General features: G+C 41.4%; 1 protein-coding gene across 1 annotated transcript; it reads left to right on the forward strand.

The window, feature by feature from the left end:
* Positions 1-4049: 4049 nt before the first annotated feature.
* On the forward strand, positions 4050-20458 carry LOC139385097 (B-cadherin-like). Its single transcript, XM_071130153.1, has 17 exons — positions 4050-4135; positions 4488-4774; positions 5208-5322; positions 13676-13914; positions 14106-14246; positions 14345-14500; positions 14591-14735; positions 14835-15007; positions 15111-15239; positions 15348-15533; positions 16914-17158; positions 17283-17425; positions 17541-17765; positions 17866-18084; positions 18212-18342; positions 19323-19463; positions 19651-20458. Exons 2-17 carry the CDS (start codon positions 4724-4726, stop codon positions 19855-19857), a joined length of 2646 nt encoding a protein of 881 aa, XP_070986254.1. The 5' UTR covers positions 4050-4135; positions 4488-4723; the 3' UTR covers positions 19858-20458.
* The last annotated feature ends 4948 nt before the right edge of the window (positions 20459-25406 follow it).

Raw genomic sequence — 25406 nt, forward strand, 5'->3', positions numbered from 1 at the left:
ACAGTATACAATTACCAGAGTACTGCACATAGGCCTACACTGAAAAAGTGTCATATCTCCAAAGAGCATTTCCCTTCAATCTTGATCCCTTGATCTTTGTGGGAGGGATTTAATAAGGATCTTGTCATGCTAGATCTTTGATGTGAATGAGCACAGAGACGAATGAGTGTGCTGGCTGCTACTGTGGAGACTAAATACAGGAAGAGTAGGTGTCGCTTCTTTGAACATATAATTTACCCCTCCCCCACCGCCTCACCTTATTAACTGCTGTCGCCCAACAGGCTCTATCAGCCCTCTTTCAAAAACCACAAAACACAACAACAACAACATATATAATTCATGATCAACACACTGTAGCTAGTTTGCTCTCTAGTTGGTCAAACTTGGCGAATGCGGATAACAAATGCTTAAAACTTTATTGTTGTATTAAGCCTAAGTGCCAAACATATCCCATTAGACGGAAGACAATCGTTAAAGATAGATGTACTATAATAAGCAAATGCTTTAATCAGGAGATGTACAAGTCTTTGCTAATTACAATGTTTTAAAAATGATTTCCTGAACGTTTTGCGTAGGTTTCAGCCTCTATCATTTCAATAGGGACAGTAAGGTCGAAACCATTTACATTCTTTACACATTGGTAAATAAATGACAGACTGCCCCTATAACCAACCAGCCTTGACAGAACCCTTCATGAGAAAGCTAGACTTGTTGAAACCATTACACATCTGCGGAAAAACCCTGTTCCATTCCTTCAAAATTATAATCTTTGATTCTTTAAACTCATATGTAGAATAAGGGAGACAACGTTCTTATGGAAAACCTGAAACAGTAAACTGTTTTCAATTAATAATTCAAGCTTCTTACAATTGTCATTCATGATTTTATACTCCTAAGGATTTTAAACAAAGTTACTATGTGACTTTTGCTTCAGTACTTAACCATTATACAATGTCTCTATCAGGATAGAATTCCCCAGAGATTTCCTGTTAACAATATGACCACATTAACAAGTCAGGGCACAGTCAGTCTCCCAGCCATACAGAGTCAAATAAACCAATGAGATCCTGAACGTCAGACTGTGTAACGGGATGGCAGTCTAAATGCAAAATTAATACATAAAACGTATTATCTTGTTAAAATATAGTCTACACTTTCACTCCTGTGAGACCATCTGAAGAGAATCTGTGAACTGAGCTCCAATTTTGCATTCAAAATGGATGGCCAATCCAAATTAAGAGGAACATTAAAGTCCAATGTACTGGTGATGATGATATAATGAGCATTCACTGACACACATGCAGTACTAGTCTGGGAACTCTCTCCTAGAGCATCCTCACAGTCACGTGTTATATCACAGTTTACTTTACCACACTCACTGGAGTATTTGTCCTTTGGGGTTAATATACAAGCACAGATAGGCACACAACCAAATAATGATTAACAAGATTCCCGTTGCCTCCTTTCCCCTTGGACTAAAGAGTTGGGAGTCTTCCTCCTAATTAGCACAAAGTCAAGTCCAGCTAGGGAGTGTAGTTCTAGAGAATCTGTTATACATTCCAGCATAGATATGGAAAACTGAAGTAAATACTGTCCTTCAGTGGAGGCGAAAACATGGTAACATTTACAAGGACGTCTCATATGAGACGTGAGTCTCACACAATGGATAAAAAGTGTATGATACGTCTATCTAGGACTGCAGTAGCAAATTATCCTGTAGTGTGTTAATGTATTCATTATGAGCAAGAAGTTCAAATGATTTGTGATGTTCCGAGTCAGAAATGGGATGTAAAGCCTAAAAATATATTCCATCAAACAATACGCCACAGTATCTATCTGCTGGGTCATGAAGTGAGGCATGTGATTAAGTCAGCTGTTAGATATGGACTACATACCATGTCATTTCTGATTGGCCACCACTGTTCATACTTACAAAACACAGACACGATTTGACTTATCATACAATACCAGCTGCTGTTTATTCAGTGGATCTATACAACACAAAGAAGGGAACTGGAAGAGAGAAGATAAGATCATAAAATTGCTTCTCACCATTTCCTACTTTCATGTCAAGTGACTGTGGAGCTGTGAGCATCAGATGATTTCTAAATAGAGGTTCTGATAACTGTCAAATGGTTTGAGTGGAGACAACTGGATTATATTTCATATGGTGTCATTTCCTCTTTTAACACCACTTTGTGTGAGGATAATTTCCTATTCCGAAACATCACAAACTGCTCAATATTACTTATAAAGCAAGTATAAAGCAATGCATTACTTGTCAATTGAATTATGGGACCTACCGAGGTCTAGTCAGTGAGACTTACAAAACATGGCGGAAATAGAAACACAAAAAAACGACATGGGGTAAGAGATATTTAGATGTCAAAATACATTAACTAATCATCTGAAGCGCTCTAATATAGAGCGCGAATTTATCACATTCGCACACGCCAATCTAAATTCTGCTGCTAACGTTACTGTCTTGCTTTGCAGTTATCTATTCAGGAATTATAGCTAGTATAATAGTTAATAAGAATAAGAATAGTAGAGCACATTATTCAAGCAAGTGGTAAGTGAATTTCAAACCAAAACAATCTTTTCCACATTATCCATTGTTGTCAGACTTGATTGTAACTTTTTACAGGGTAAATGCTAGTAGTTAGCAAGCTAACGTTAGTTGCCCCATGGCAAATGGGCCAGGTCCACAGGTTAGCTAGCTAGTAGCTCAACTACAGCATGCTTCTGACCTTTTCAAAACAGTTGTCGGAAATGTAATGGTAGCGTCAATTCACTCAATCAACTTGTTGGATTGCAGCTTTATGTAGGCTATTTAGCATCATTATGCCGCGCACATTACCAACTCACCGATGGCATGCAAAAGATCGTGGCTAGCTAACGTTAGCTCGTTTGAAAAACATGCTCTCATGTCAAAATGCATCGTTTTTAACGGCCTCAGACATTCGTAGTTTGACTCTTTGTGATATCACTCAACATTTATTGAGAATAAAATGGAAAATCACTTACAGTGTTGTTGTTTTAGTGAAGACTATTCAGGAAGGTTAACATCCAGTTTGGCTTTGATATTTGAACTTTCGGCGCCATTGAAAACAGCATCAGTTCAATTGCAGTCAGTAGTTTTGTGCATAGGTTTTGTGCCTATACTTATGCCATTGGCAATCATGGATAAATAGGGGAGGGACTGCTAAAACCAATTTGGAGTTTATGATTATGCTAGCTAGCAATGTATACCAATATTGTGAATCATGAGTAGAAGCCTTAAAAGTGAAGGAAGTGATGTTTGGATGTGGGTCACAAACTGATTACATTTGAAACTCATGATCCACAATATTATCTGTACTCGTAAGGTCACTGACTGAATGGATAAAGAAATATCTTGCATGTCATAGTTTCCCTTCCCTTTGGAACCCTCAAGCACTTTTATTTTCTCCAACAGGCCAGTCTCTCCATATCTTAATAATTGAATTGCTATTATATAGGTTACTTACTACCAAAGGCTAGGTCTATAGGACGTATTTAGTTCTACAAGGTGACACCATAGACTTATGAGTCAACTCACGTCATTCAACCATTGCTTCACAAGGCTGCTGGGAATCCAAAGCAAGCAGGGTCTGTAATGTTGATCTGCCACCATGTCTAGGGTGAGGATGATGGAGATGTGATAAAGAGGATGCATGGAGGACTTCCTGCTGCAATTTTTCCTGTATTTGTAGCCAATCAGGTCCACAGAAAACCTCAAGTAGCGGAGTAAAGCCCATCTACAATACATCATTTTTGTACTGATATGTTATGCTGACTGGAGATGTTTAGGCTACTCATTGTGATTATGTTTAGCTCAGTTGTGTAGGGCAGCCATGTAAACTACAGCAGTATGAGCGTTGAGGAGTAAAAGTGAGCTCAACATAAATAGTATTTAAGTACTATAATGGTTTTATGAAATTGGGTTGTTTTTAATAAAGTGTCTCGTTCCCCAACTGGACAGGCTTTGGGATCATGCAGTCTGTGGTCAAACTAGCAAAATTAATGTTTCCTTTGAGAGAAGTGGTAGTGGTAGGATAGCACAGGGTCTCTCACATTGACACACAGACTTTACTACAAGCTGAGGAAACATATGGTAAAGAATATCTACAGCATTTATTTTGACTAGGCTAAATGGAGTAATGGTTATATGTTTGTTTTTTTACCATGATTAATATATATGTATTTATCAGTCATTTGTTAAAATGTAAAGTTTATTTTGACAAATTATAGCTTTTGACAAATATAGACAACTCTTGCTGACTGTGTTTGGTTTGAAACTATTTTGATCATGAAATGGAATGACTGACATCCATGTTTGATCCTGAATCCACTCTTCCTCAGTGCTTCTCCTCTCGATCGGAATTCTCAAATTATTGTGAAATAATTTGGCACATAGGACCCTGCTGTAGGTTTCTGGATTATGACAATTTACCTGTGTTTCATAGGTGCGGGTATAAGGAGCCGTTCTCCTCCATGACCATACTTGGAGCGAGTGTATGGGCGAGGTCACCTGCCTGCACACGGCACTCACCAGAAACTACCTGCTGAAACTCATTCCTCCAATTTAACCGACAATCAAGAAAGCACACATTTGAACAAGAGAGACTTTTCTCCATCTACGCGTAAACTGATTACTTTTTTACTGTTGGTGGAACGACTATTCTGAAATTATTCAAAACAAATGGGGGCCTTTTGGTTCGTGGAGTTGGGGGTATTAACATTGTTTCTCCAGGTAAGATTTTTTGTTGTTTCTACTCTGAAAGTAACATGCAATGTAGGCTACGCCATTTACCTGGGAACACTAATTTACAGATACTGATTCAGCCTAGCGTCACTAGTCTTATTTAACTGATTAATTTTTCATGGTTTGTTGGGTATATTTGTTTTAGCCAGCGTTGGTAGATTATTTAATTAACGTTACCAGGTTAACGCACCCGGATATTTGTTTTGTATTATTCTTAGCTTTTATTTATTTATACTTGTGCAACATTTCGCAGTAGGGTGCTGTGGTATTTGTAGAAGGTCAACAACAATAGTAATGAGTGGTAATTATGATAGTATAATAGCATTTCTAAGGTAATCTGGTGAATATTGATTTCATGACCTTGTGTAGTTGATTTATAAATAATAAAACTGAAGTTATTTGCTTTTTCCTTTTTGTAAAGGCTTTCAATCCAGGGTCGTCGGAGGAGTCAAAATGTCTACCGGGTTTCAATTCAGAAATGTACATTTTCAAAGTAGAAAGAAATCACTTACAAAGTGGCCGGAGACTAGGAAAAGGTAAGAACTAACTAACTTAATGGTAGCTTAAACGCTCTTAGCATATGACTGAGCAGAACATGTATAACGCCGCGTTCAAAACAACTGGGAACTCGGGGGGGAAAATGAGCTCCGACTGAAAGAAACATTTTGAACTGTCATCCAACAAAGAATTCCAACTCGGGTCTCTTTCAAGAGCTCAGACCTGAAGATCAATGGCGTCGTGATTTGACCGGTATTTTTTTCCCCGAGTCGCAGTTTTGAATGCTGCATAAGGCCAACAATTATTATTTTTTAAATGGGTGTCGTCACTTCAGATTACATTTTAGTTTCTGCTTTGAATATTTCAGTACACATTGATAAATGTTTATCCATTGTTCAATTGGAAGTATTTTGTGTTTCAAGATTTGGGTTTGTCTCCCCTGATTCCTAATCAAACTGCCACCGTTCTACATTGTACAGACAAACCATTACTTTGCAAATATGGCATGGCACTGACCTTCCCCTGTTTTGTCAGTGTTAGTTTGTTTACGATAGACAACACACCACAATGCTATCTAGCATTGGGACTAATGGAGGGATTTTTCACACCTTTGCTTTGCTAAGAAAACAATGTGTAGCTCTCAATTGTGACCAATTTAGTAGACTAGATTTGCATTATGGCTTTTAATTATGTTTTCATCAAGCTGTGACCTAATTGAAGGCTGTTTTTGTAAAACGGTTCACTAGACAGGGTGAACTAACTGATGAGACATGCTACATCTCTGGTAGTTTAACTGGGCGTGTAGGCACAAGTTCTGATCTGATCAGTAGAGTAAAACTGGTTAGACTTCCTGGAACAACCATTAGGCTGGCCTAGATTCCTCTGAGTGACTTCTGACATTGATTGTCATTCACGTCAACGGACAGCATATGCGCTATTCATTTGTAATATCAATAGGAAATGAGAAATCCCTTTGTGTAGCAACTTTTTTTCCATGATCATGTTCCATGATTAGTACCCAATATTACAGTAATAAGGAGGTAGTCTTAGTCATTGCTTTACAACTATTCCTCACTTTGGGATATGTTACGGGAAGACCTCTACAGACTCTCAGTATAATCTACACTTGTCTCTTATGATACAGAAAGTTTGGTACTTTCATCTACATGTTGTGGCAAGGTCAGGAATCCATTCTAGTTTCACTCCTAACCCATAAGATTGACGTCAGTGTCTTGCTATTGTTGGGCAATATTATGCGGGTATAGCTAGGCCTGTGGGGATCATGAAATTGTCAGGCGGATATTTTCATGCAACTAAGTGCTGTTATTAACTTAGTTCTTAACAGTGTGGTTCCATATGGGACCGAGATGATCATCTCTGATGAACTTAAAGTGGGATTCTAAAGATGCAACAACTAGGATGAGTTCGCTAAAAATAACTAAGATTGTGCCTTTTGGCTTCTCGACAATGAAAGAAAGTTTATGAAAACCAATAAAACAGGAGAGAAATGCTGGTTTCAATGGCATATGAGGAAGTCTATATAAAATAATTGCCTCCACGTTTCTAAGGTGGAATTTTGGCGAGGCTGCTTTGAAGTAAGGTAAGACATGCCCCATAATATGCAGTAAAATGTTCGGGTTTCAAACATCAGTATTAAAATGCATAGGCCTACAGCCTCCAGCTCATATTGCAAAGTGGTTGAGACGTGATAGCCTGCCTACCTTTTCTATACCCTCGGCAGCAAAGGCAATAGAAAGCTGGGATCCTCTTATTAATCGTGGCCACCAAAACCATGTTTTTATCACACAATTGCATTTATAATTGTTGCGCAGTGACTCTAGCAGCATCCAGCTGTATTGCTGTCTGACAGGTGATATTTCCTCAAACTAGGCTCTATGCTGTGCATGTGTGATAAATAAGATGCATGACGACTAATGAAATAGAAACATCAGCAACAATTTACACTGAACAGAATAGAAATGCAACATGTAACAATTTCAAAGATTTTACAGTTCCTATTAGGAAATCAGTGAAAATAAATAAATTCATTAGGGGCTCCCGAGTGGCACAGCGGTTTAAGGCACTGCAACTCAGTGCTAGAGGAGTCACTATAGACCCTGGTTTGATTCCAGGCTGTATCACAACCGGGAGTCCCATTGGGAAGCGCACAATTGACCCAGAATCGTCTGGATTAGGGTTTTGCCCGGGGTAGGCCTTCATTGTAAATAAGAATTTGTTTTTAACTGACTCGCCTAGTTAAATTAAAAAATTGTCCTTAATCTATGGATCTCAGATATGCATCTGGTCACAGATACCTAAGAAGGTAGGGGCGTGGATCAGAAAACCAGTCAGTATCTAGTGTGACCATTTGTGTCATGCAGCGCGTGACATCTCCTTCACATAGAGATGATCCGGCTGTTGATTGTGGCCTTTGGAATGTTGTCCCACTCTTCTTCAATGGCTGTGCGATATTGGCGGGAACTGGAACAAGCTGTCGGACACCTCGACCCAGAGCATCCCATACATGTTCAATGGGTGACATGTCTGAATATGTTGGCCATCGAAGAACTGGGACATTTTCAGCTTTCAGGAATTGTGTACAGATCCTTGGGACATGGGGTCGTGCGTTATCATGCTGAAACATGAGGTGATGGCGGCGGATGAATGACACGACAATGGGCTTCAGGATCTTGTCACAGTATCTCTGTGCCTTCAAATTTCCATCGATAAAATGCAATTGTGTGTGTTGTCTGTAGCTTATGCCTGCCCATACATAACCCCACCGCCACCATGGGGCACTCTGTTCACAATGTTGAACAGAACTGCTTGTCCACATGATGCCATACACACGGCCTGGTACAGTTGAAATCGGGATACATCCGTGAAGAGAACAATTCTCCAGCATGACAGTGGCCATCGAAGGTGAGCATTTGTACACTAAAGTCTGTTACAATGCGAACTGCAGTCAGGTCAAGACCCCAGTGAGGGCCATGAGCACACAGATGCGCTTCTCTTTTTGAATTTGTATTTATTTTTTACTTTCTCTAAATAATTACCCCAAAAAAATGTGTACTTAATTGATTTTTTGTATAAAAAAAAAATTCTCCCCTCCTTTTTTTTCCCCAATTTTGTGGTATCCAATTGGTAGTTAGTCTTGTCTCATTGCTGCAATTCCCGTACGGATTCGGGGGAGGCGATTGTCTAGAGCTGTGCGTCCTCGGAAACACAACCCAACCTAGCCGGACTGCTTCTTGATACAGTGCCCACTTAACCCAGGAATCAGCCGCACCAATGTGTCGGAGGAAACGCCATACACCTGGCGACCGTGTCAGCGTGCACACAGCCTACCACAGGAGTCACTAGTGCGCGATTGAACAAGGACATCCCTGCTGGCCAAACCCTCCCCTAACCCGGGTGACGCTGGGCCAATTGTGTGCTGCCTCATGGGTCTCCCGGTTGTGGCCGGCTGCAACAGAGCCTGGACTCGAACCAGGATCTCTAGTGGCATAGCTAGCAACTACTACGCAGTGCCTTAGACCACTGTGCTACTTTGAAGGCTAGATGAGCTTTTCTGAGATGGTTTCTGACAGTTTGTGCAGAAATTCTTCAGTTGTGCAAACCCACAGTTTCGTCAACTATCCTGGTGGCTGGTCTCAAGACGATCCCGCAGATGAAGAAGCCGGATGTGGCGGTCATGGGCTGGCATGGTTACACGTGGTCTGTGGTTGTGAAGCAAGTTAGTCGTACTGCCAAATTCTCTAAAATTATATTGGAGGTGGCTTATGGTCAAGAAATTAATGTTCAATTCACTGCCAACAGCTCAGGTGTACATTCTTCCAGTCAGCATGCCAATTGCACACTCTCAACTTGAGACATCTGTGGCATTGGGTTGTTACACAACGTCACATTTTAGTGTACTTCTATTGTCCCCAGCACAAGGTGCACCTGTGTAATGATCATGCTGATTAATCCACTTTTTGATATGCCACACCTTTCAGGTCCACTAACAGGGATGTAAACAAATGTGTGTGGAATTTGAGGGAAATTAGCTTTTTGTGTCTATGTAAAATTTCTGGACTCTTATTTCAGCTCATGAAACCAATACTTTAGCCGTTGCTTTTAATATTTTTGTTCAGTATAATTCCTCTAAATTATACAAGTTAAGCATGACCAGTCAAATTTATTTCAAGTGACTAACAATAACAGTAGCCGTTAACATCCCTAGCGACTTTGGAACATATACATTTTTAAAGTGTAATAAATCTATTTAATACACATCACAATAAATCCATGATTTTATTTTAGGCATTATGAAGAAAATGTATTTCAGAAGAACAGAATAAGTCAGCCTACGGTAACGTTATCTGACTATGCGCCATGCCATTATAGGCTGTAGGCTAGTTCATTTAGCGGAGAATATATGCTTAAGTCCCATGTCCCGAATACACTCACCTGCTACAGACAGTCATGGGGCCGTGGCTTGCTATATAAAGCAGGCATATACGGGCATTGAGGCATTCAGTTACTGTTCGATTGGACGTTAGAAAGGGCAAAACTAGTAACCTAAGCGACTGAGCATGGTAGGATTGTCGGTGCCAGGTACGCCGTATCTCAGAAGCGGCCACCCTCCTGGGCTTTTCACACACGTGTTTACGAGATTAGTGCGAAAAACATCAGTCAGCTGCAGTCCTGTGGGTCAAACAGTTCGTTGATGAGAGGGGTCGAAAGAGATTGTCAAGAACGGTGCAAACTAACAGGCGGGCCACAACCATGGAACATGACAGAGTTCAGTTTACTTGCGTGGCCTGCACAGTCCCCAGACCTCAACCCAATAGAACATCTTTGGGATGAGATGGAACGGGCTGTTGGCAGCATGAATATACTTCCGTCCAATCTGCAGCACCTGTGTGATGCCATTGCGTCAGTATGGACCAACATCCCTGTGGAATGTTTCCGACACCTTGTAGAATGCCCCAAACAATTCAGGCTGTTTTGGAGGAAAATGGGGTCCGCCTGTGTAGCTACTTTTCTCAGTGAAACATACTTTTCTCTGGTAAAATGCAAGATTAATTTCAAGCAAAACATTAAGAAATGTAGCTGGCTGCATTCTTTCTGTGATGCATTTGAAATATATGATGGCAGTGCATCGTTTTTGCCAAAAAGTCCTTGCTTCTTCATTGTAAGCTTATTTACTTAGTGGGGCAAAAAAGTATTTAGTCAGCCACCAATTGTGCAAGTTCTCCCACTTAAATAGATGAGGCCTGTAATTTTCATCATAGGTACACTTCAACTATGAAAATTACATTGTAGGATTTTTAATGAATTTATTTGCAAATTATGGCGGAAAATAAGTATTTGGTCACCTACAAACAAGCAAGATTTCTGGCTCTCACAGACCTGTAACTTCTTATTTAAGAGGCTCCTCTGTCCTCCACTCGTTACCTGTATTAATGGCACCTGTTTGAAATTGTTATCAGTATAAAAGACACCTGTCCACAACCTCAAACAGTCACACTCAAACTCCACTATGGCCAAGACCAAAGAGCTGTCAAAGGACACCAGAAACAAAATTGTAGACCTGCACCAGGCTGGGAATACTGAATCTGCGATCGGTAAGCAGCTTGGTTTGAAGAAATCGACTGTGGGAGCAATTATTAGGAAATGGAAGACATACAAAACCACTGATAATCTCCCTCGATCTGGGGCTCCACGCAAGATCTCACCCCGTGGGGTCAAAATGATCACAAGAACGGTGAGCAAAAATCCCAGAACCACACGGGAGAACCTAGTGAATGACCGGCAGAGAGCTGGGACCAAAGTAACAAAGCCTACCATCAGTAACATACTACGCCGCCAGGGACTCAAATCCTGCAGTGCCAGACGTGTCCCCCTGCTTAAGCCAGTACATGTCCAGGCCTGTCTGAAGTTTGCTAGAGAGCATTTGGATGATCCAGAAGAAGATTGAGAGAATGTCATATGGTCAGATGAAATCAAAATAAAACTTTTTGGTAAAAACTCAACTCGTCGTGTTTGGAGGACAAAGAATGCTGAGTTGCATCCAAAGAACACCAAACCTACCTTGAAGCATGGGGGTGGAAACATCATGTTTTGGGGCTGTTTTTCTGCAAAGGGACCAGGACGACTGATCCGTGTAAAGGAAAGAGTGAATGGGGCCATGTATCGTGAGATTTTGAGTGAAAACCTCCTTCCATCAGCAAGGGCATTGAAGATGAAACGTGGCTGGGTCTTTCAGCATGACAATGATCCCAAACACACCGCCCGGGCAACGAAGGAGTGGCTTCTTAAGAAGCATTTCAAGGTCCTGGAGTGGCCTAGCCAGTCTCCAGATCTCAACGCCATAGAACCTCTTTTGGAGGGAGTTGAAAGTCCATGTTGCCCAGCAACAGCCCCAAAACAGCACTGCTCTAGAGGAGATCTGCATGGAGGAATGGGCCAAAATACCAGCAACAGTGTGTGAACCTTGTGAAGACTTACAGAAAACATTTGACCTCTGTCATTGCCAACAAAGGGTGTATAACAAAGTATTGAGAAACTTTTGTTATTGATCAAATACTTATTTTCCACCATAATTTGCAAATAAATTCATTAAAAATCCTACTGTGATTTTTCTGGATTTTCTTATTTTGTCTGTCGTAGTTGAAGTGTACCTATGATAAATTACAGGCCTCATCTTTTTAAGTGGGAGAACTTGCACAATTGGTGGCTGACTAAATACTTTTTTGCCCCACTGTATATGGCTGCTAGCCAAATAGTGTTGCACTTCTGTCATCTGTTCAAAATGAAGCAATTTTCTGTCTCGTGACACTTTTGAATGAAAACTATAGTTGCACGCCCCATGCTCAGTCTATTGGAGCAAAAAACATGACTTTCAATATAAAACGCAGGTAAAATGGATAAACAGTTTTTGTTTTGAAAATGCAAGTTTCTGAAATCTAAAGTGACCCCTGATGCGACTATAGGCTATTCATTATTTGAAAAGGTTGCAAAAAATAGCTTCTCAGGCTGCACACACGTTCTCTCAAGTGATCATATTTCACCCATCACTCTTCTCAATTTAATATTGTCTTTACTAATATGTACAATTTAGTTTTAATTTAGAATGGTTTATCAAATTGGCAGGGGGAAAAAAAGACATGTCATCCGTATGCACTAGAAATGCGACTGGAGCGTTGAGTCATGATAATCTCCACTTAGCCCCCTCCTGTACTTCCTGTTCACCCATGACTGTGGCCACACGTCTCCAACAGCAGAATCGAGTTTGCAGACGACAACAGTGTTAGGCCTGATTTACCAACAATGACGAGACAGCCAGTTGTAAAACAAATGTTTTTGTGATAGGTGGCCTGATTATTTATTGCTCTGCACGTTACCACCTACAGCTTTCTTTCATTTGTTCAAGACTGTTGACAACTGCCTTCTGGCCTAAAGAGTGGTAGTTGCTGTACCTCTACCTACCTGATTCTCTAGTACCTAACTATCAACAGGATAAGCAGAAGTGTGTGTACTGGGGCATACTACAATTCAGTTTTACTTCTCAACCCCACCTTTCTTGTTTTTGTGTAATTAGAGTTTCTGCATAACATCTAGCTAGTTCATTAGGGTTCTAAACATATATGTTTTATGGGCAGTCTAGGCCTAAATGAAAACTACAGAAAGATGTGAAGGGAAAAACAGAATTGTAGGTCCTTAAATACTATTTTGTTAACATAATAGGGGCATAATGAGCCACTCACACCTGAGTGACTCAGACCTCTTTTCTAGAGCTAGGTCTATGCCTCAGGATGTTTAGAAGTAGTAATGTGAAACCAGGGGCTGCTGCCCACCTGTCCTTGAGTCTTAACCCAGGGCCTGTCAACTCTGCTCTTTCTCTGTCCACACAGGATGATTATGGTAGACCACTTGTATACAATGACAGCTTCATCTCTACCTGGTACATTGTATATTGTTCTAAGTTGCACAGTACTAGTTATACATGTAATGTTAGTTACATGAGGATATCGGTCAATTTACTCCTTTGCAAGTCAGACATGTTAGAGATTTTTACATTATGCAGGGCTTATTATTTGTACAATGTCTTTGCAGCAGATCAGAATTGTGCTCGTGAGGTGATTTAGGCCTAGCTTGGTTTTTTTAGAAGGCCATTTACTGCTTTGTTACTATGAACAGTATTCCATTCATAAACTGCCACCAGACTCACTCAGTAAATGTATCTAGAAAGTACTGATGGAATAGGGCTCTTCTGTTATGAATTTGAGATTAAAGCAACAGTGCTTTAAATATGCTCCTATTGTTGAATTGTTACTTTTTAGGCCCACATACGAATTATGGTTGTGATATTTTTAATATGATATCTTCTGACCACCTTTTCAGTGGTTTTTGATGACTGTACCAGCCGCACCAGTTTTCTCTTTCACTCCGAGGATTCACGCTTCAAAGTAGATGGCGACGGGACGCTGAAACTGAAGAGGGGGGTGACTCTGCATAATGGACATAAGGAGTTCTATGTCTCTACCCAGTCCATGGGAAAGAAGATCACGGTTCCAGTCAGAGTGCTGCATGAGGCCAGACACGGCCACCACCATCACCATGAGATGACCACCCAGCCCCAGGTATATGACTGGTCAAATTAACATTGACTATGCTGTCCTCTAGTGGATAGATGGGCATTGAAACTGATTTTTTTTTTTTTCGGGTCAATTGATGACATTTGCTGGCAGTTTTTGTAAAAAAATATTAGTTTTATTTTAGTGCCTGTAAACTGTAGACTTGATATTTCATGGTTTTTGTTTAAATTCCACAGCCCGGGTCAAGTCTGTCTCTACCTGTTCTGAACTTCCCCAAGTCTTCAGGAGGTCTGAAAAGAAGGAAGAGGGACTGGGTCATTCCTCCCATCAACTTCCCAGAGAATGACCGAGGCCCGTTCCCCAAGAATATGGTGCAGGTAAGTGTCTTGTAGTTTAAGGATTGTTCTTACATTACTCCAATATCAGTGTTGGACATTTTGTAATTGACGTGAACATTATCATCCTTGTAAACCAGATCAGGTCCAACAATGATAAAGAGGTGAAGATCCTGTACAGCATCACTGGTCCTGGGGCTGACCAACCTCCTGTGGGACTCTTCACTGTGGACAAAAACTCGGGGTTTCTCTATGTGACCGAGCCTTTGGACAGGGAGAGAAAAGACCAATACATTGTGCGGTTTGTGTATCCTAATTTTCTTCCCTTGACTTAATTGAAAACTGATTTATATGTAGTTTTAAAACTGTGTTACTCCTCTCTGTAGCTCCTAGCCCATGCTGTTGCAGTGGGTGCAGGTAAGGCTGAGGCACCCATGGAGATCATTGTGAAAGTCATCGATATGAATGACAACAAACCTGCATTTACCCAAGATCCATTTATGGGAACAGTTCCTGAAGCATCAAAACCAGGTATGTTCACACACACTCAGTATTTACGATGCTTAACCATGTTTTTTTTAAGGAGAATTATGATAGGACGATTCCGATTTTTTTCTTCACTCTGTTCAGGTGATGAGGTCATGCAAGTAACGGCCACTGATGCTGATGAGGAGGGCTCTGCCAATTCTGATGTCAGATATACCATTCTCAGTCAGGAGCCTCCACTACCAAGCCCCAACATGTTTGTCATCAACCCTGTGACCGGAATGATTCGGGTTAATGCACCTGGGTTGGACAGAGAGGTTGGTCTCTTTTCAAATCGGTAGTCTTGTTGATCATTTATTCATTGTGTACATTCTACATGCATTACGTTTATGATTTAGTTTACTACTTAATTTGTTTCAGAATATTCTTAAGTATACTTTGCAAATCCAAGCTGCCGATATGGAGGGAAATGGCCTTACCAGCTTTGGCAAAGCCATCATTACAGTAACGGACAGCAATGACAATGCGCCACAGTTTGTGACGCCTTCGGTAAGCACATTTGTGAAGACAACATTTCAAATTGAAGCCTTAAAACCGTGTTAACGCATAATGGAATTGCCCTTTGTTGCCTTATAATCATGCTTCTCTCCTTTGCAGTACACCGTGTCAGTCCCAGAGAATAAAGTGGATGCCTTGGTGGTGAAAATGCCAGTGACTGATGGGGATGATCCTCACTCCTCTGCCTGGGCCACCACCTTCAAGATAGTTGACGGGGACCCTCAAGGCCTTTTCAATGTGAGCACAGGCCCTAGCAAGTTGGAAGGCATCATCACGACAGCGAAGGTATGTTGAAATCCTCTCCTTTAGATGTATTTGAGCTGCTACTTTGGAGGTGTAGCAGAAGCAGCCTGTCACTAGCTTTTTAGCTTCTACTCTAGAATGGTATCCTGTAGGAAGCAATTTGCACTCCCCTTAGTAATTTATTTGGACAGTGAAGCTGAAATTTAATTTGGCTCTATACATTTTTTTTATTTGAGATTCAATGTTTCATATGAGGCGACAGTACACTATCACCTTTTTTTGAGAGAGTATTTTCATACATATCGCCCCCGCAAGAGGCCTTTTGCCTTTGGTAGGCCATCATGGTAAATAAGAATTTGTGCTTAACTGTCTTGCCTAGTTAAATACATATATTTTTTTTATTTTTTAAAATACAATTTAGAAATTAAAGTACTTTGTTTCTAGTCCCCCTATTTTGAAGGTGTCTTAAGTATTTGGACAAATTCACTAATGACAGAAACATTATATTAAGCAGCACATTCATGAGAGGCTTAAAATCCAATTATAATACAAAAGTAGTGTGAAATGCACAACCCTCCAACCATCGACGAGAGGATGATTTAAGGTCTACATGTACACTACAAGCAACATGTGCGTATCGCTCTCGTGCAGCAATGTTTGCAAACACAAAAATGCGTCGGTAAATAATGTATTGTCATTTTGGAGTCTCTTTTATTGTAAATAAGAATGTTTCTAAACACCTACATTCATGTGGATGCCACCATTTATTATGGATAATCATGAATGACTCTTGAATCACGATGAGTGAGTTTCAGGGATAAGTATCATACCCCCAAAAAATGTTTATTGGTAATGGTGAGAGGTTGGCATGTTTTGAGGGTATGATCTTTCTCACTACTCATTATTCACGATTCATTCAGGATTATCCATAATCATGGTAGCATCCACATCAATGTAAAAATGCTTCAGAAATGTATTCTTATTTCCAGTAAGTGATTCTTATTTACCATTCATTTCTATTGGGCACAACCATCTGAAAACAAATTGAAAATGCGTCCAGGAAGTTTGTAGCCGCAACCTTGATGTAGTCATTGCGTGCTAGGAATATGAAACCAAATACTAAACTTGACTACTTTTAATACACTGTGAATTTGTCCAAATACCTATGACTCTTTCAAATGGGGGTGACTAGATGCATAAAGTGTTTTTTATTTATAAATTGATATTTATGCAAATACCTGTTGCTTCATATGAAACATCTTATCTAAAATGCTGGAGTATAGAGCCAAATTAAGTTCGGCCTACACTGTCCAAATAAATATGTAGGGGAGTGTATGCTTGTAGATATAAACACCATTATCCTGATTCTATAATATCTGAAGGATTCCTATTCTGATGGGCTTTTCTGTTCTTTCATCACAGCCGCTTGACTTTGAGAAGAACAACAAGTACACTCTGCTGGTCACTGTGGCGAATGAAGTCCCATTTGCCGTCCCCCTGCCCACCTCCACTGCTACTGTTATAGTGAATGTGGAGGATGTGAATGAAGCTCCGGTCTTCAGTCCAGTGGAGAAGATGATCAAAAAACCTGAGGACCTCCCGGTTGACAGTGACCTGGTTCTGTACGCCGCCACAGACCCAGACACTGCAAGGAATCAGAAAGTCACGTAAGATTAGAACTTAATTTACAATTTATTATATTTTTTTGTAAGATTTGAAGAGGATAATTTTTTGACAACTCAACAGGTTGTAAGCAATGCATATATACATTTTTGTACATTTACTAAACAGATACAAGATACGCAATGATCTTGCTGGATGGCTCAGTATCAACAAAGACACTGGGCTGATCAAAGTCAAGAGCCCCATGGACAGAGAATCCACTTTTGTCCAAGACAACAAATACTCTGTTGTTGTTCTGGGCACTGACAACGGTATTTCAATTAGCCCTTTCTCTAATATTAACTGTTAATAATATTTCAAGTTTAGAAGATGACCACAACCTAAACTTGACTTTTTGAGTGACAGTGCTCTAATTTGGATTTGCAGATGAAATCCCAGCAACTGGCACTGGCACCCTTATCATAGAGCTGGAGGATGTGAATGACAACCCTCCAACCATCGACGAGAGGATGATTAAGGTCTGCAACAAGGAGTCCTCCCCACAGCTGCTGTCAATCACTGATAAAGACGGAGCAGGCTTCGCTGCTCCATACACAGTACAGCTTCAGGGGTCGTCCCTTTCGAACTGGACTGCCAGAATGAATGACACAAGTATGCGTTGATTTTTCCCAGAACTACTGTACTACCCCCCCCCCCCCCCTTTAAAACAATTGCGTTGTTTGATGTTAAATGTTAACGTTTTCCATTTCAGAAACGGGCATTATCCTGACACTGAAGACTATGTTGGACAGTGGAGATTACACGGTTGTCCTGAGAGTGTCTGACATCCAGGGCCTGCACCAGGAGAGCACCATCCAGGCCTCTGTGTGTGACTGCAAAGGAGCTGATGTCCAGTGCACCGATAAAGCTGTAGCAGGCTTCGGCCTCTCTAGCATTCTGGGAATTCTAGGAGCCATTTTACTACTCCTATGTAAGTTCATTTTTTTAACCCGGCACTAAAGTGTTTGGTCATTGCTGTCCTTGAAGCCTACATGTGTAGATAACACACTTGCACTTCATTGTGTATTAAGGCCCTGTGTGTTTGTTGTGCTCCACAGTGTTGTCTCTTCTGCTGCTCATGTTCCTGAGGAAGAGAGGTGGTGAGAAGAAGGAGCCTCTGCTGCAGGAGGACGATGTCAGGGACAACATCTACTACTACGACGAGGAGGGAGGTGGCGAGGATGACCAGGTGAGGGAAGAGCACACCAGACTAGAGCTGCGGTTCAGACTTATAAGACACACCCTCGTCCACTTACCTTACTACTTAAGGGCCTTACTTTACCTACTTAAGGGCCTTATGCCCTTGGGGGAATCTCCGTCGTGTTCTCTCCGGGGCCTGAAACTCCCCATAATTCAATTTGTGACGATTGTACATCTGCTAAGAAAAGTCGGCGAACACTTAAACGTCAATGGAGAAGTCAACCTCAAGTGTAAGTAAGTAAAAACTAATGCAAATAAGTTAGAAATTGTGCTACTAATGCAAACGATGACTCAAACAAATGTTTTTTGGTTTGGTTATCTTTTGTAAATTGTAGAAATAAAACATTTTCCAGTTCCAGCTAGGCAGCCTAATGTTAGTGATCTAATTAATGTGCTAGCTTTCATACAGTAGGTGTATATTAATCATGATATATTTAATGAGTAGACATGGACTCATCATTGACTGTAGTGCATATAAAGCTACCGGCGGCTAAAAACACCATCGGGATGAACGAGTGATGAATTTGGTCATCAAGGGTGGTCCATTTTTAATAATCATTCCTTCCACCCTTGCCCTGCAGGTGTACACTTGTCAGATGTCATCAGAAGTGTCCACTTAATTTGAGAGCTGAGGGGTTAGGGTGTGTGTCTTAAGTGTTTGGACTGCAGCCTAGCTCAGAACAAGCCCACTAGACTCTCCCATCTCCCAAGTGTCAATTTATTATTGGGATATGCAATAACACATCTAAGGTTTATGGTTCTGTGTCTTCTGATTGATTTAACCAGGTAGGCTAGTTGAGAGTTCTCATTTGCAACTGCGACTTGGCCAAGATAAAGCAAAGCAGTTTGACATACAACACAGAGTTACACATGGAATAAATAAACACACCATCAATAATACAGTAGGAAAATCTATATACAGCATGATCTTGTAATATAATGCGTGTCTGTACATCTTTCCACCTTCAGGATTTCGACTTGAGTGTTCTGCACAGAGGTCTGGATAACCGTCCTGATGTTTTCCGTAATGACATCGCTCCAACCATGGCCCGGCCAGAGTATCGCCCACGACCCGCCAACCCAGCCGACATTGGCAACTTCATTGATGATGTGAGTAAAGTCTTGAACTGATTAATAATGTGAGTGGAATGCACAGTTAAGATCATATCAATGTCTTCTGGGGATGATTTGTCATTCAAGTAACTGGATTTGACATGGATAATGTCAGTTTATGCTTGTTTAGAATTTGTGCTGTATATTCACCAAGGTGGTTAAATTTAATCTTTCTGTTGACCAGAACCTGAAGGCAGCTGACAACGACCCCACTGCTCCTCCCTACGACTCCCTCCTGGTGTTTGACTATGAAGGAGGTGGCTCTGAGGCCGGCTCCCTCAGCTCCCTCAACTCCTCCAGCTCAGGAGACGACCAGGACTACGACCTCCTTCAACAGTGGGGCCCGCGCTTCAAAAAGCTGTCTGACATGTACGGAGGAGGAGAGGATTGAGAAGTCAGTCAGCCTCTCAACCTTTTTGCTTGGAAAGTGTCCGGTTCTCCACACTTGGGTCTGTAGGCTGAAGACACTTTCTTACTTTATTTCCCCTTTTGTGTGTTTCGGGCACATTTACAGTTTGATTTGTGCAGACGTGGGAACATTTTAGAGAATTGTCTTCAATGCTCGTCTTCAGCATGGGGAGGGTGGCACACTCTTGGCTCTGCACTGGCAGGTTGTTGACATGGATTTTACACAATTCAGCAGTGCTTTCTAATGGACTCTTAACAACCCCAGATTGTACTTGAATTTAATATGCATTGTTTGCTGGTTCTTGCTTCCATGTTGGCGTTGTATCATAAAGTTTCTAGTTACTTGAAATCCAAATCAGCCTTAGGATTTTTTTTGTTAACTGAGATTAATTATCAAGCTCAAACGCTTTTAAAACATGTACGTTTGGGTGTTTGTATTCCTTTTCATTTTAATCATATTAAATGTTTATTTTTTTCTTTATTTGCTTCTGAAGAAGCACACTTGTGAATTCTGTTTTTTATAAAGGATATCCCTTTGGTACATTGATGGCCATGTGAAAAGTGTTATTAAATAAATTACAACATGTCAGTCTTTTTATTTGAGCTAAATTATTCAAATTCACAGATGAGGCACTAGATGGCAATGGTTGAATGAAACAGGTCTGGGTCAATGAATGATGGCATTTCCTTGTTCCACAGAACAGATTGTACAAGTTATATTTAAGCAATCATATACAGTGGCTAAGGGCTGTTGAGCACAATGCAACGCAGAGTGCCTGGACACAGCCCTTAACCGTGGTATACTGGCCATATACCACAAACCCCAGAGGTGCCTAACTGCTATTACAAACTGGTTACCAATGTAATTAGAGCAGTCAAATAAATATTTTGTCATGCCTGTGGTATACGGACTGATATACTACGGCTATCAGAGATACTCTTAATGATCGGCTATGAAAAGCCAACTGACATTTACTCCCGAGGTGCTGACCTGTTGCATCCTCGACAACCACTGTGATTATTATTATTTGACATCTATGAACATTTGAGGATCTTGGCCATGTTCTGTTATCTCTACCCGGCACAGCCAGAAGAGGACTGGCTACCCCTCATAGCCTGGTTCCTCTCTAGGTTTCTTCCTAGGTTCTGGGCTTTCTAGGGAGTTTTTCCTAGCCACCGTGCTTCTACACCTGCATTGATTGCCGTTTGGTGTTTTAGGCTGGGTTTCTGTACAGCACTATGAGATATCAGCTGATGTAAGAAGGGCTTTATAAATTGATTTGATCAGCCAATCAGCAGGGCTTGAACCACCCAGTTTATACTGTGTCTAGAATCACATGTACAAGAATCTGTGGCTAAAGTAGCCTATAATCTCCATTAGAAACTGGGTGGTTCCAGCCCTGAATGCTGATTGGCTGACAGCCATGGTCTATCAGACTATACCATAGGTAAGACCATATGTATTTTTACTGCTCTAATTACGTTGGTAACCAGTTTATAAACAAAGAACTGCAAAAGGGGGCGGTGTTGCAATCTATTGCAAAGATAGCCTGCAGAGTTCTGTCCTACTATCCAGGTCTGTACCCAAACAATTTGAACTTCTACTTTTAAAAATCCACCTCTCTAAAAACAAGTCTCTCACTGTTGCCGCCTGCTATAGACCACCCTCTGCCCCCAGCTGTGCTCTGAATGCCATATGTGAACCGATTGCCCCTCCCGATTGCGCCTCGCGCTGCTAGGCGACCTAAACTGGAACATGCTTAACAACCCAGCCATCCTACAATCTAAGCTTGATGCCCTCAATCTCACACAAATGATCAATGAACCTACCAGGTACCTCCCCAAAGCCGGAAACACGGGCACCCTCATAGATATCATCCTAACCAACTTGCCCTCTAAATACACCTCTGCTGTCGTCAACCAAGATCTCAGCGATCACTGCCTCATTGCCTGCATCCGTAATGGGTCAGCGGTCAAACGACCTCCACTCATCACTGTCAAACGCTCCCTCAAACACTTCAGCGAGCAGGCCTTTCTAATCGACCTGGCCGGGGTATCCTGGAAGGATATTGATCTCATCCCGTCAGTAGAGGATGCCTGGTTATTTTTTTTAAATGCCTTCCTAACCATCTTAAATAAGCATGCCCCATTCAAGAAATTTAGAACCAGGAACAGATATAGCCCTTGGTCCTCCCCAGACCTGACTGCCCTTAACCAACACAAAAACATCCTATGGCGTTCTGCATTAGCATCGAACAGCCCCCGTAATATGCAGCTTTTGAGGGAAGCTAGAAACCAATATACACAGGCAGTTAGAAAAGCCAAGGTTAGCTTTTTCAAGCAGAAATGTGCTTCCTGCAACACTAACTCAAAAAAGTTCTGGGACACTGTAAAGTCCATGGAGAATAAGAACACCTCCTCCCAGCTGCCCACTGCACTGAAGATAGGAAACACTGTCACCACTGATAAATCCACTATAATTGAGAATTTACAAATACAAATCAGCCGGGCTAGACAATCTGAATCCTTTCTTTCTAAAATTATCTGCCGAGATTGTTGCCACCCCTATTACTAGCCTGTTAAACCTCTCTTTCGTGTCGTCTGAGATTCCCAAAGATTGGAAAGCAGCTGCGGTCATCCCCCTCTTCAAAGGGGGGACACTCTTGACCCAAACTGCTACAGACCTATATCTATCCTAGCCTGCCTTTCAAAGGTCTTCGAAAGCCAAGTCAACAAACAAATTACCGACCATTTCGAATCTCACCATACCCTCTCTGCTATGCAATCTGGTTTCAGAGCTGGTCATGGGTGCACCTCAGCCACGCTCAAGGTCCTAAACGATATCTCAACCACCATCGATAAGAAACATTACTGTGCAGCCGTATTCATTGATCTGGCCAAGGCTTTCGACTCTGTCAATCACCACATCCTCATCGGCAGACTCGACAGCCTTGGTTTCTCAAATGATTGCCTCACCTGGTTCACCAACTACTTCTCTGATACAGTTCAGTGTGTCAAATCGGAAGGTATGTTGTCCGCACCTCTGGCAGTCTCTATGGGGGTGCCACGGGGTTAAATTCTTGGACCGACTCTCTTCTCTGTATGCATCAATGATGTCGCTCTTGCTGCTGGTGAGTCTCTAATCCACCTCTATGCAGAAGACACCATTCTGTATACTTCCGGCCCTTCTTTGGACACTGTGTTAACAACCCTTCAGGCAAGCTTCAATGCCATACAACTCTCCTTCCGTGGCCTCCAATTACTCTTAAATACAAGTAAAACTAAATGCATGCTCTTCAACCGATCACTGCCTGCACCTGCCCGCCTGTCCAACATCACTACTCTGGATGGCTCTGACTTAGAATACGTAGACAACTACAAATACCTAGGTGTCTGGTTAGACTGTAAACTCTCCTTCCAGACCCACATCAAACATCTCCAATCCAAAGTTAAATCTACAATTGGCTTCCTATTTTCCAACAAAGCATCCTTCACTCATGCTGCCAAACATACCCTTGTAAAACTGACCATCCTACCAATCCTCGACTTTGGCGATGTCATTTACAAAATAGCCTCCAATACCCTACTCAACAAATTGGATGCAGTCTATCACAGTGCCATCCGTTTTGTCACCAAAGCCCCATATACTACCCACCATTGCGACCTGTACGCTCTCGTTGGCTGGCCCTCGCTTCATACTCGTCGCCAAACCCACTGGCTCCAGGTCATCTACAAGATGGGGCGGCAGGGTAGCCTAGTGGTTAGAGCGTCGGACTAGTAACCGGAAGGTTGTGAGTTCAAACCCCCGAGCTGACAAGGTACAAATCTGTCGTTCTGCCCCTGAACAGGCAGTTAACCCACTGTTCCCAGGCCGTCATTGAAAATAAGAATTTGTTCTTAACTGACTTGCCTGGTTAAATAAAGGTAAAATAAAAAAAAAATAAAAATAAATAAAAGATGCTGCTAGGTAAAGTCCCCCCTTATCTCAGCTCGCTGGTCACCATAGCATCACCCACCTGTAGCACGCGCTCCAGCAGGTTTATCTCTCTGGTCACCCCCAAAACCAATTCTTTCTTTGGCCGCCTCTCCTTCCAGTTCTCTGCTGCCAATGACTGGAACAAACTACAAAAATCTCTGAAACTGGAAACACTTATCTCCCTCACTAGCTTTAAGCACCAGCTGTCAGAGCAGCTCACAGATTACTGCACCTGTACATCACCCATCTATAATTTAGCCCAAACAACTACCTCTTTCCCTACTGTATTTATTTAGCTCCTTTGCACCCCATTATTTATATTTCTACTTTGCACATTCTACCACTGCAAATCTACCATTCCAGTGTTTTACTTGCTATATTGTATTTACTTTGCCACCATGGCCTTTTTTTTTGCCTTTACCTCGCTTATCTCACCTCATTTGCTCACATCGTATATAGACTTGTTTCTACTGTATTATTGACTGTATGTTTGTTTTACTCCATGTGTAACTCTGTGTTGTTTTATGTGTCGGTCTGCTTTGCTTTATCTTGGCCAGGTCGCAATTGTAAATGAGAACTTGTTATCAACTTGCCTACCTGGTTAAATAAAGGTGAAATAAAAATAAAATAAATAAAATAATAGCAATAAGGCACCTCGGGCGTTTGTGGTATATGGCCTGTATCCAGGCACTCGTTGTGCATAAGAACCCCTTAGCCATTGGCCATATACCACATTATTGCTTACATACGCTATTTTTAAACATGTTAAATAAAAATATTTGTTTTGTCTTACACTTTAGAAGTAGGTGGTTAAGGTCAGTATATTCTTAATTTGTTTTTCTACACAATGAACTGCTCAAGGAAGTGAATAGTTAGTTACACACCATCGTAAAAAAAAGCTTTCAGTCCTCCACACCAATGACCTCCCCTCCTTGACCAGTAGTTCGGCTGCTTCAATAGGACGCACTTCACCGAATGGAAAATGACAGGTCTGGGAATGCGCTTTGTTTCCGAAGCTTTCAAATGAGACATGGAAAGAAACTGAGAATAATAGACGAGGAACCTCTCTCGAAACACTTAAAATCTGTCTTTCTATACAAGTAAGCATAGGATACAAAAGTGCATTCATTCATTCAAATAAACACCTATAGTTGGCCTAATCATAGGTCTGGACTTTGAGCACATTTTTAGGATGGAGGTGAATAACGTTTTTGACGGCTAGTTCAACCATCAAAAAAAAACATTTATTTGGCATTTTTTGCTATACCATGTGATAGTGCGAACGTCTGTAGAATAAAGAAAAATACAGAGAATGAAATACCGGTATGCCGATATTTTTTTAAACTAATAAAGCCAGGGCAAATTCAGATCGCCTGTCTACGGGCTTGCAGACTACTGCATACAGTGTTTTGCGATGCACCTGTTTTGTTGGGGTATGCTGATCGACGCAGAGGTCCGCCCCGGTGCACTTGTCCTTTCATTCTAATTGGTCCGACAGGGTGTGTATGCAAATTTTTAGCGACCCCTGCACCTGACTCTCCACTCCACTGAAGAAT

This window comes from Oncorhynchus clarkii, chromosome 26 (genome assembly GCF_045791955.1).
Source record: "Oncorhynchus clarkii lewisi isolate Uvic-CL-2024 chromosome 26, UVic_Ocla_1.0, whole genome shotgun sequence".
Taxonomy (NCBI): Eukaryota; Metazoa; Chordata; class Actinopteri; order Salmoniformes; family Salmonidae; genus Oncorhynchus; species Oncorhynchus clarkii.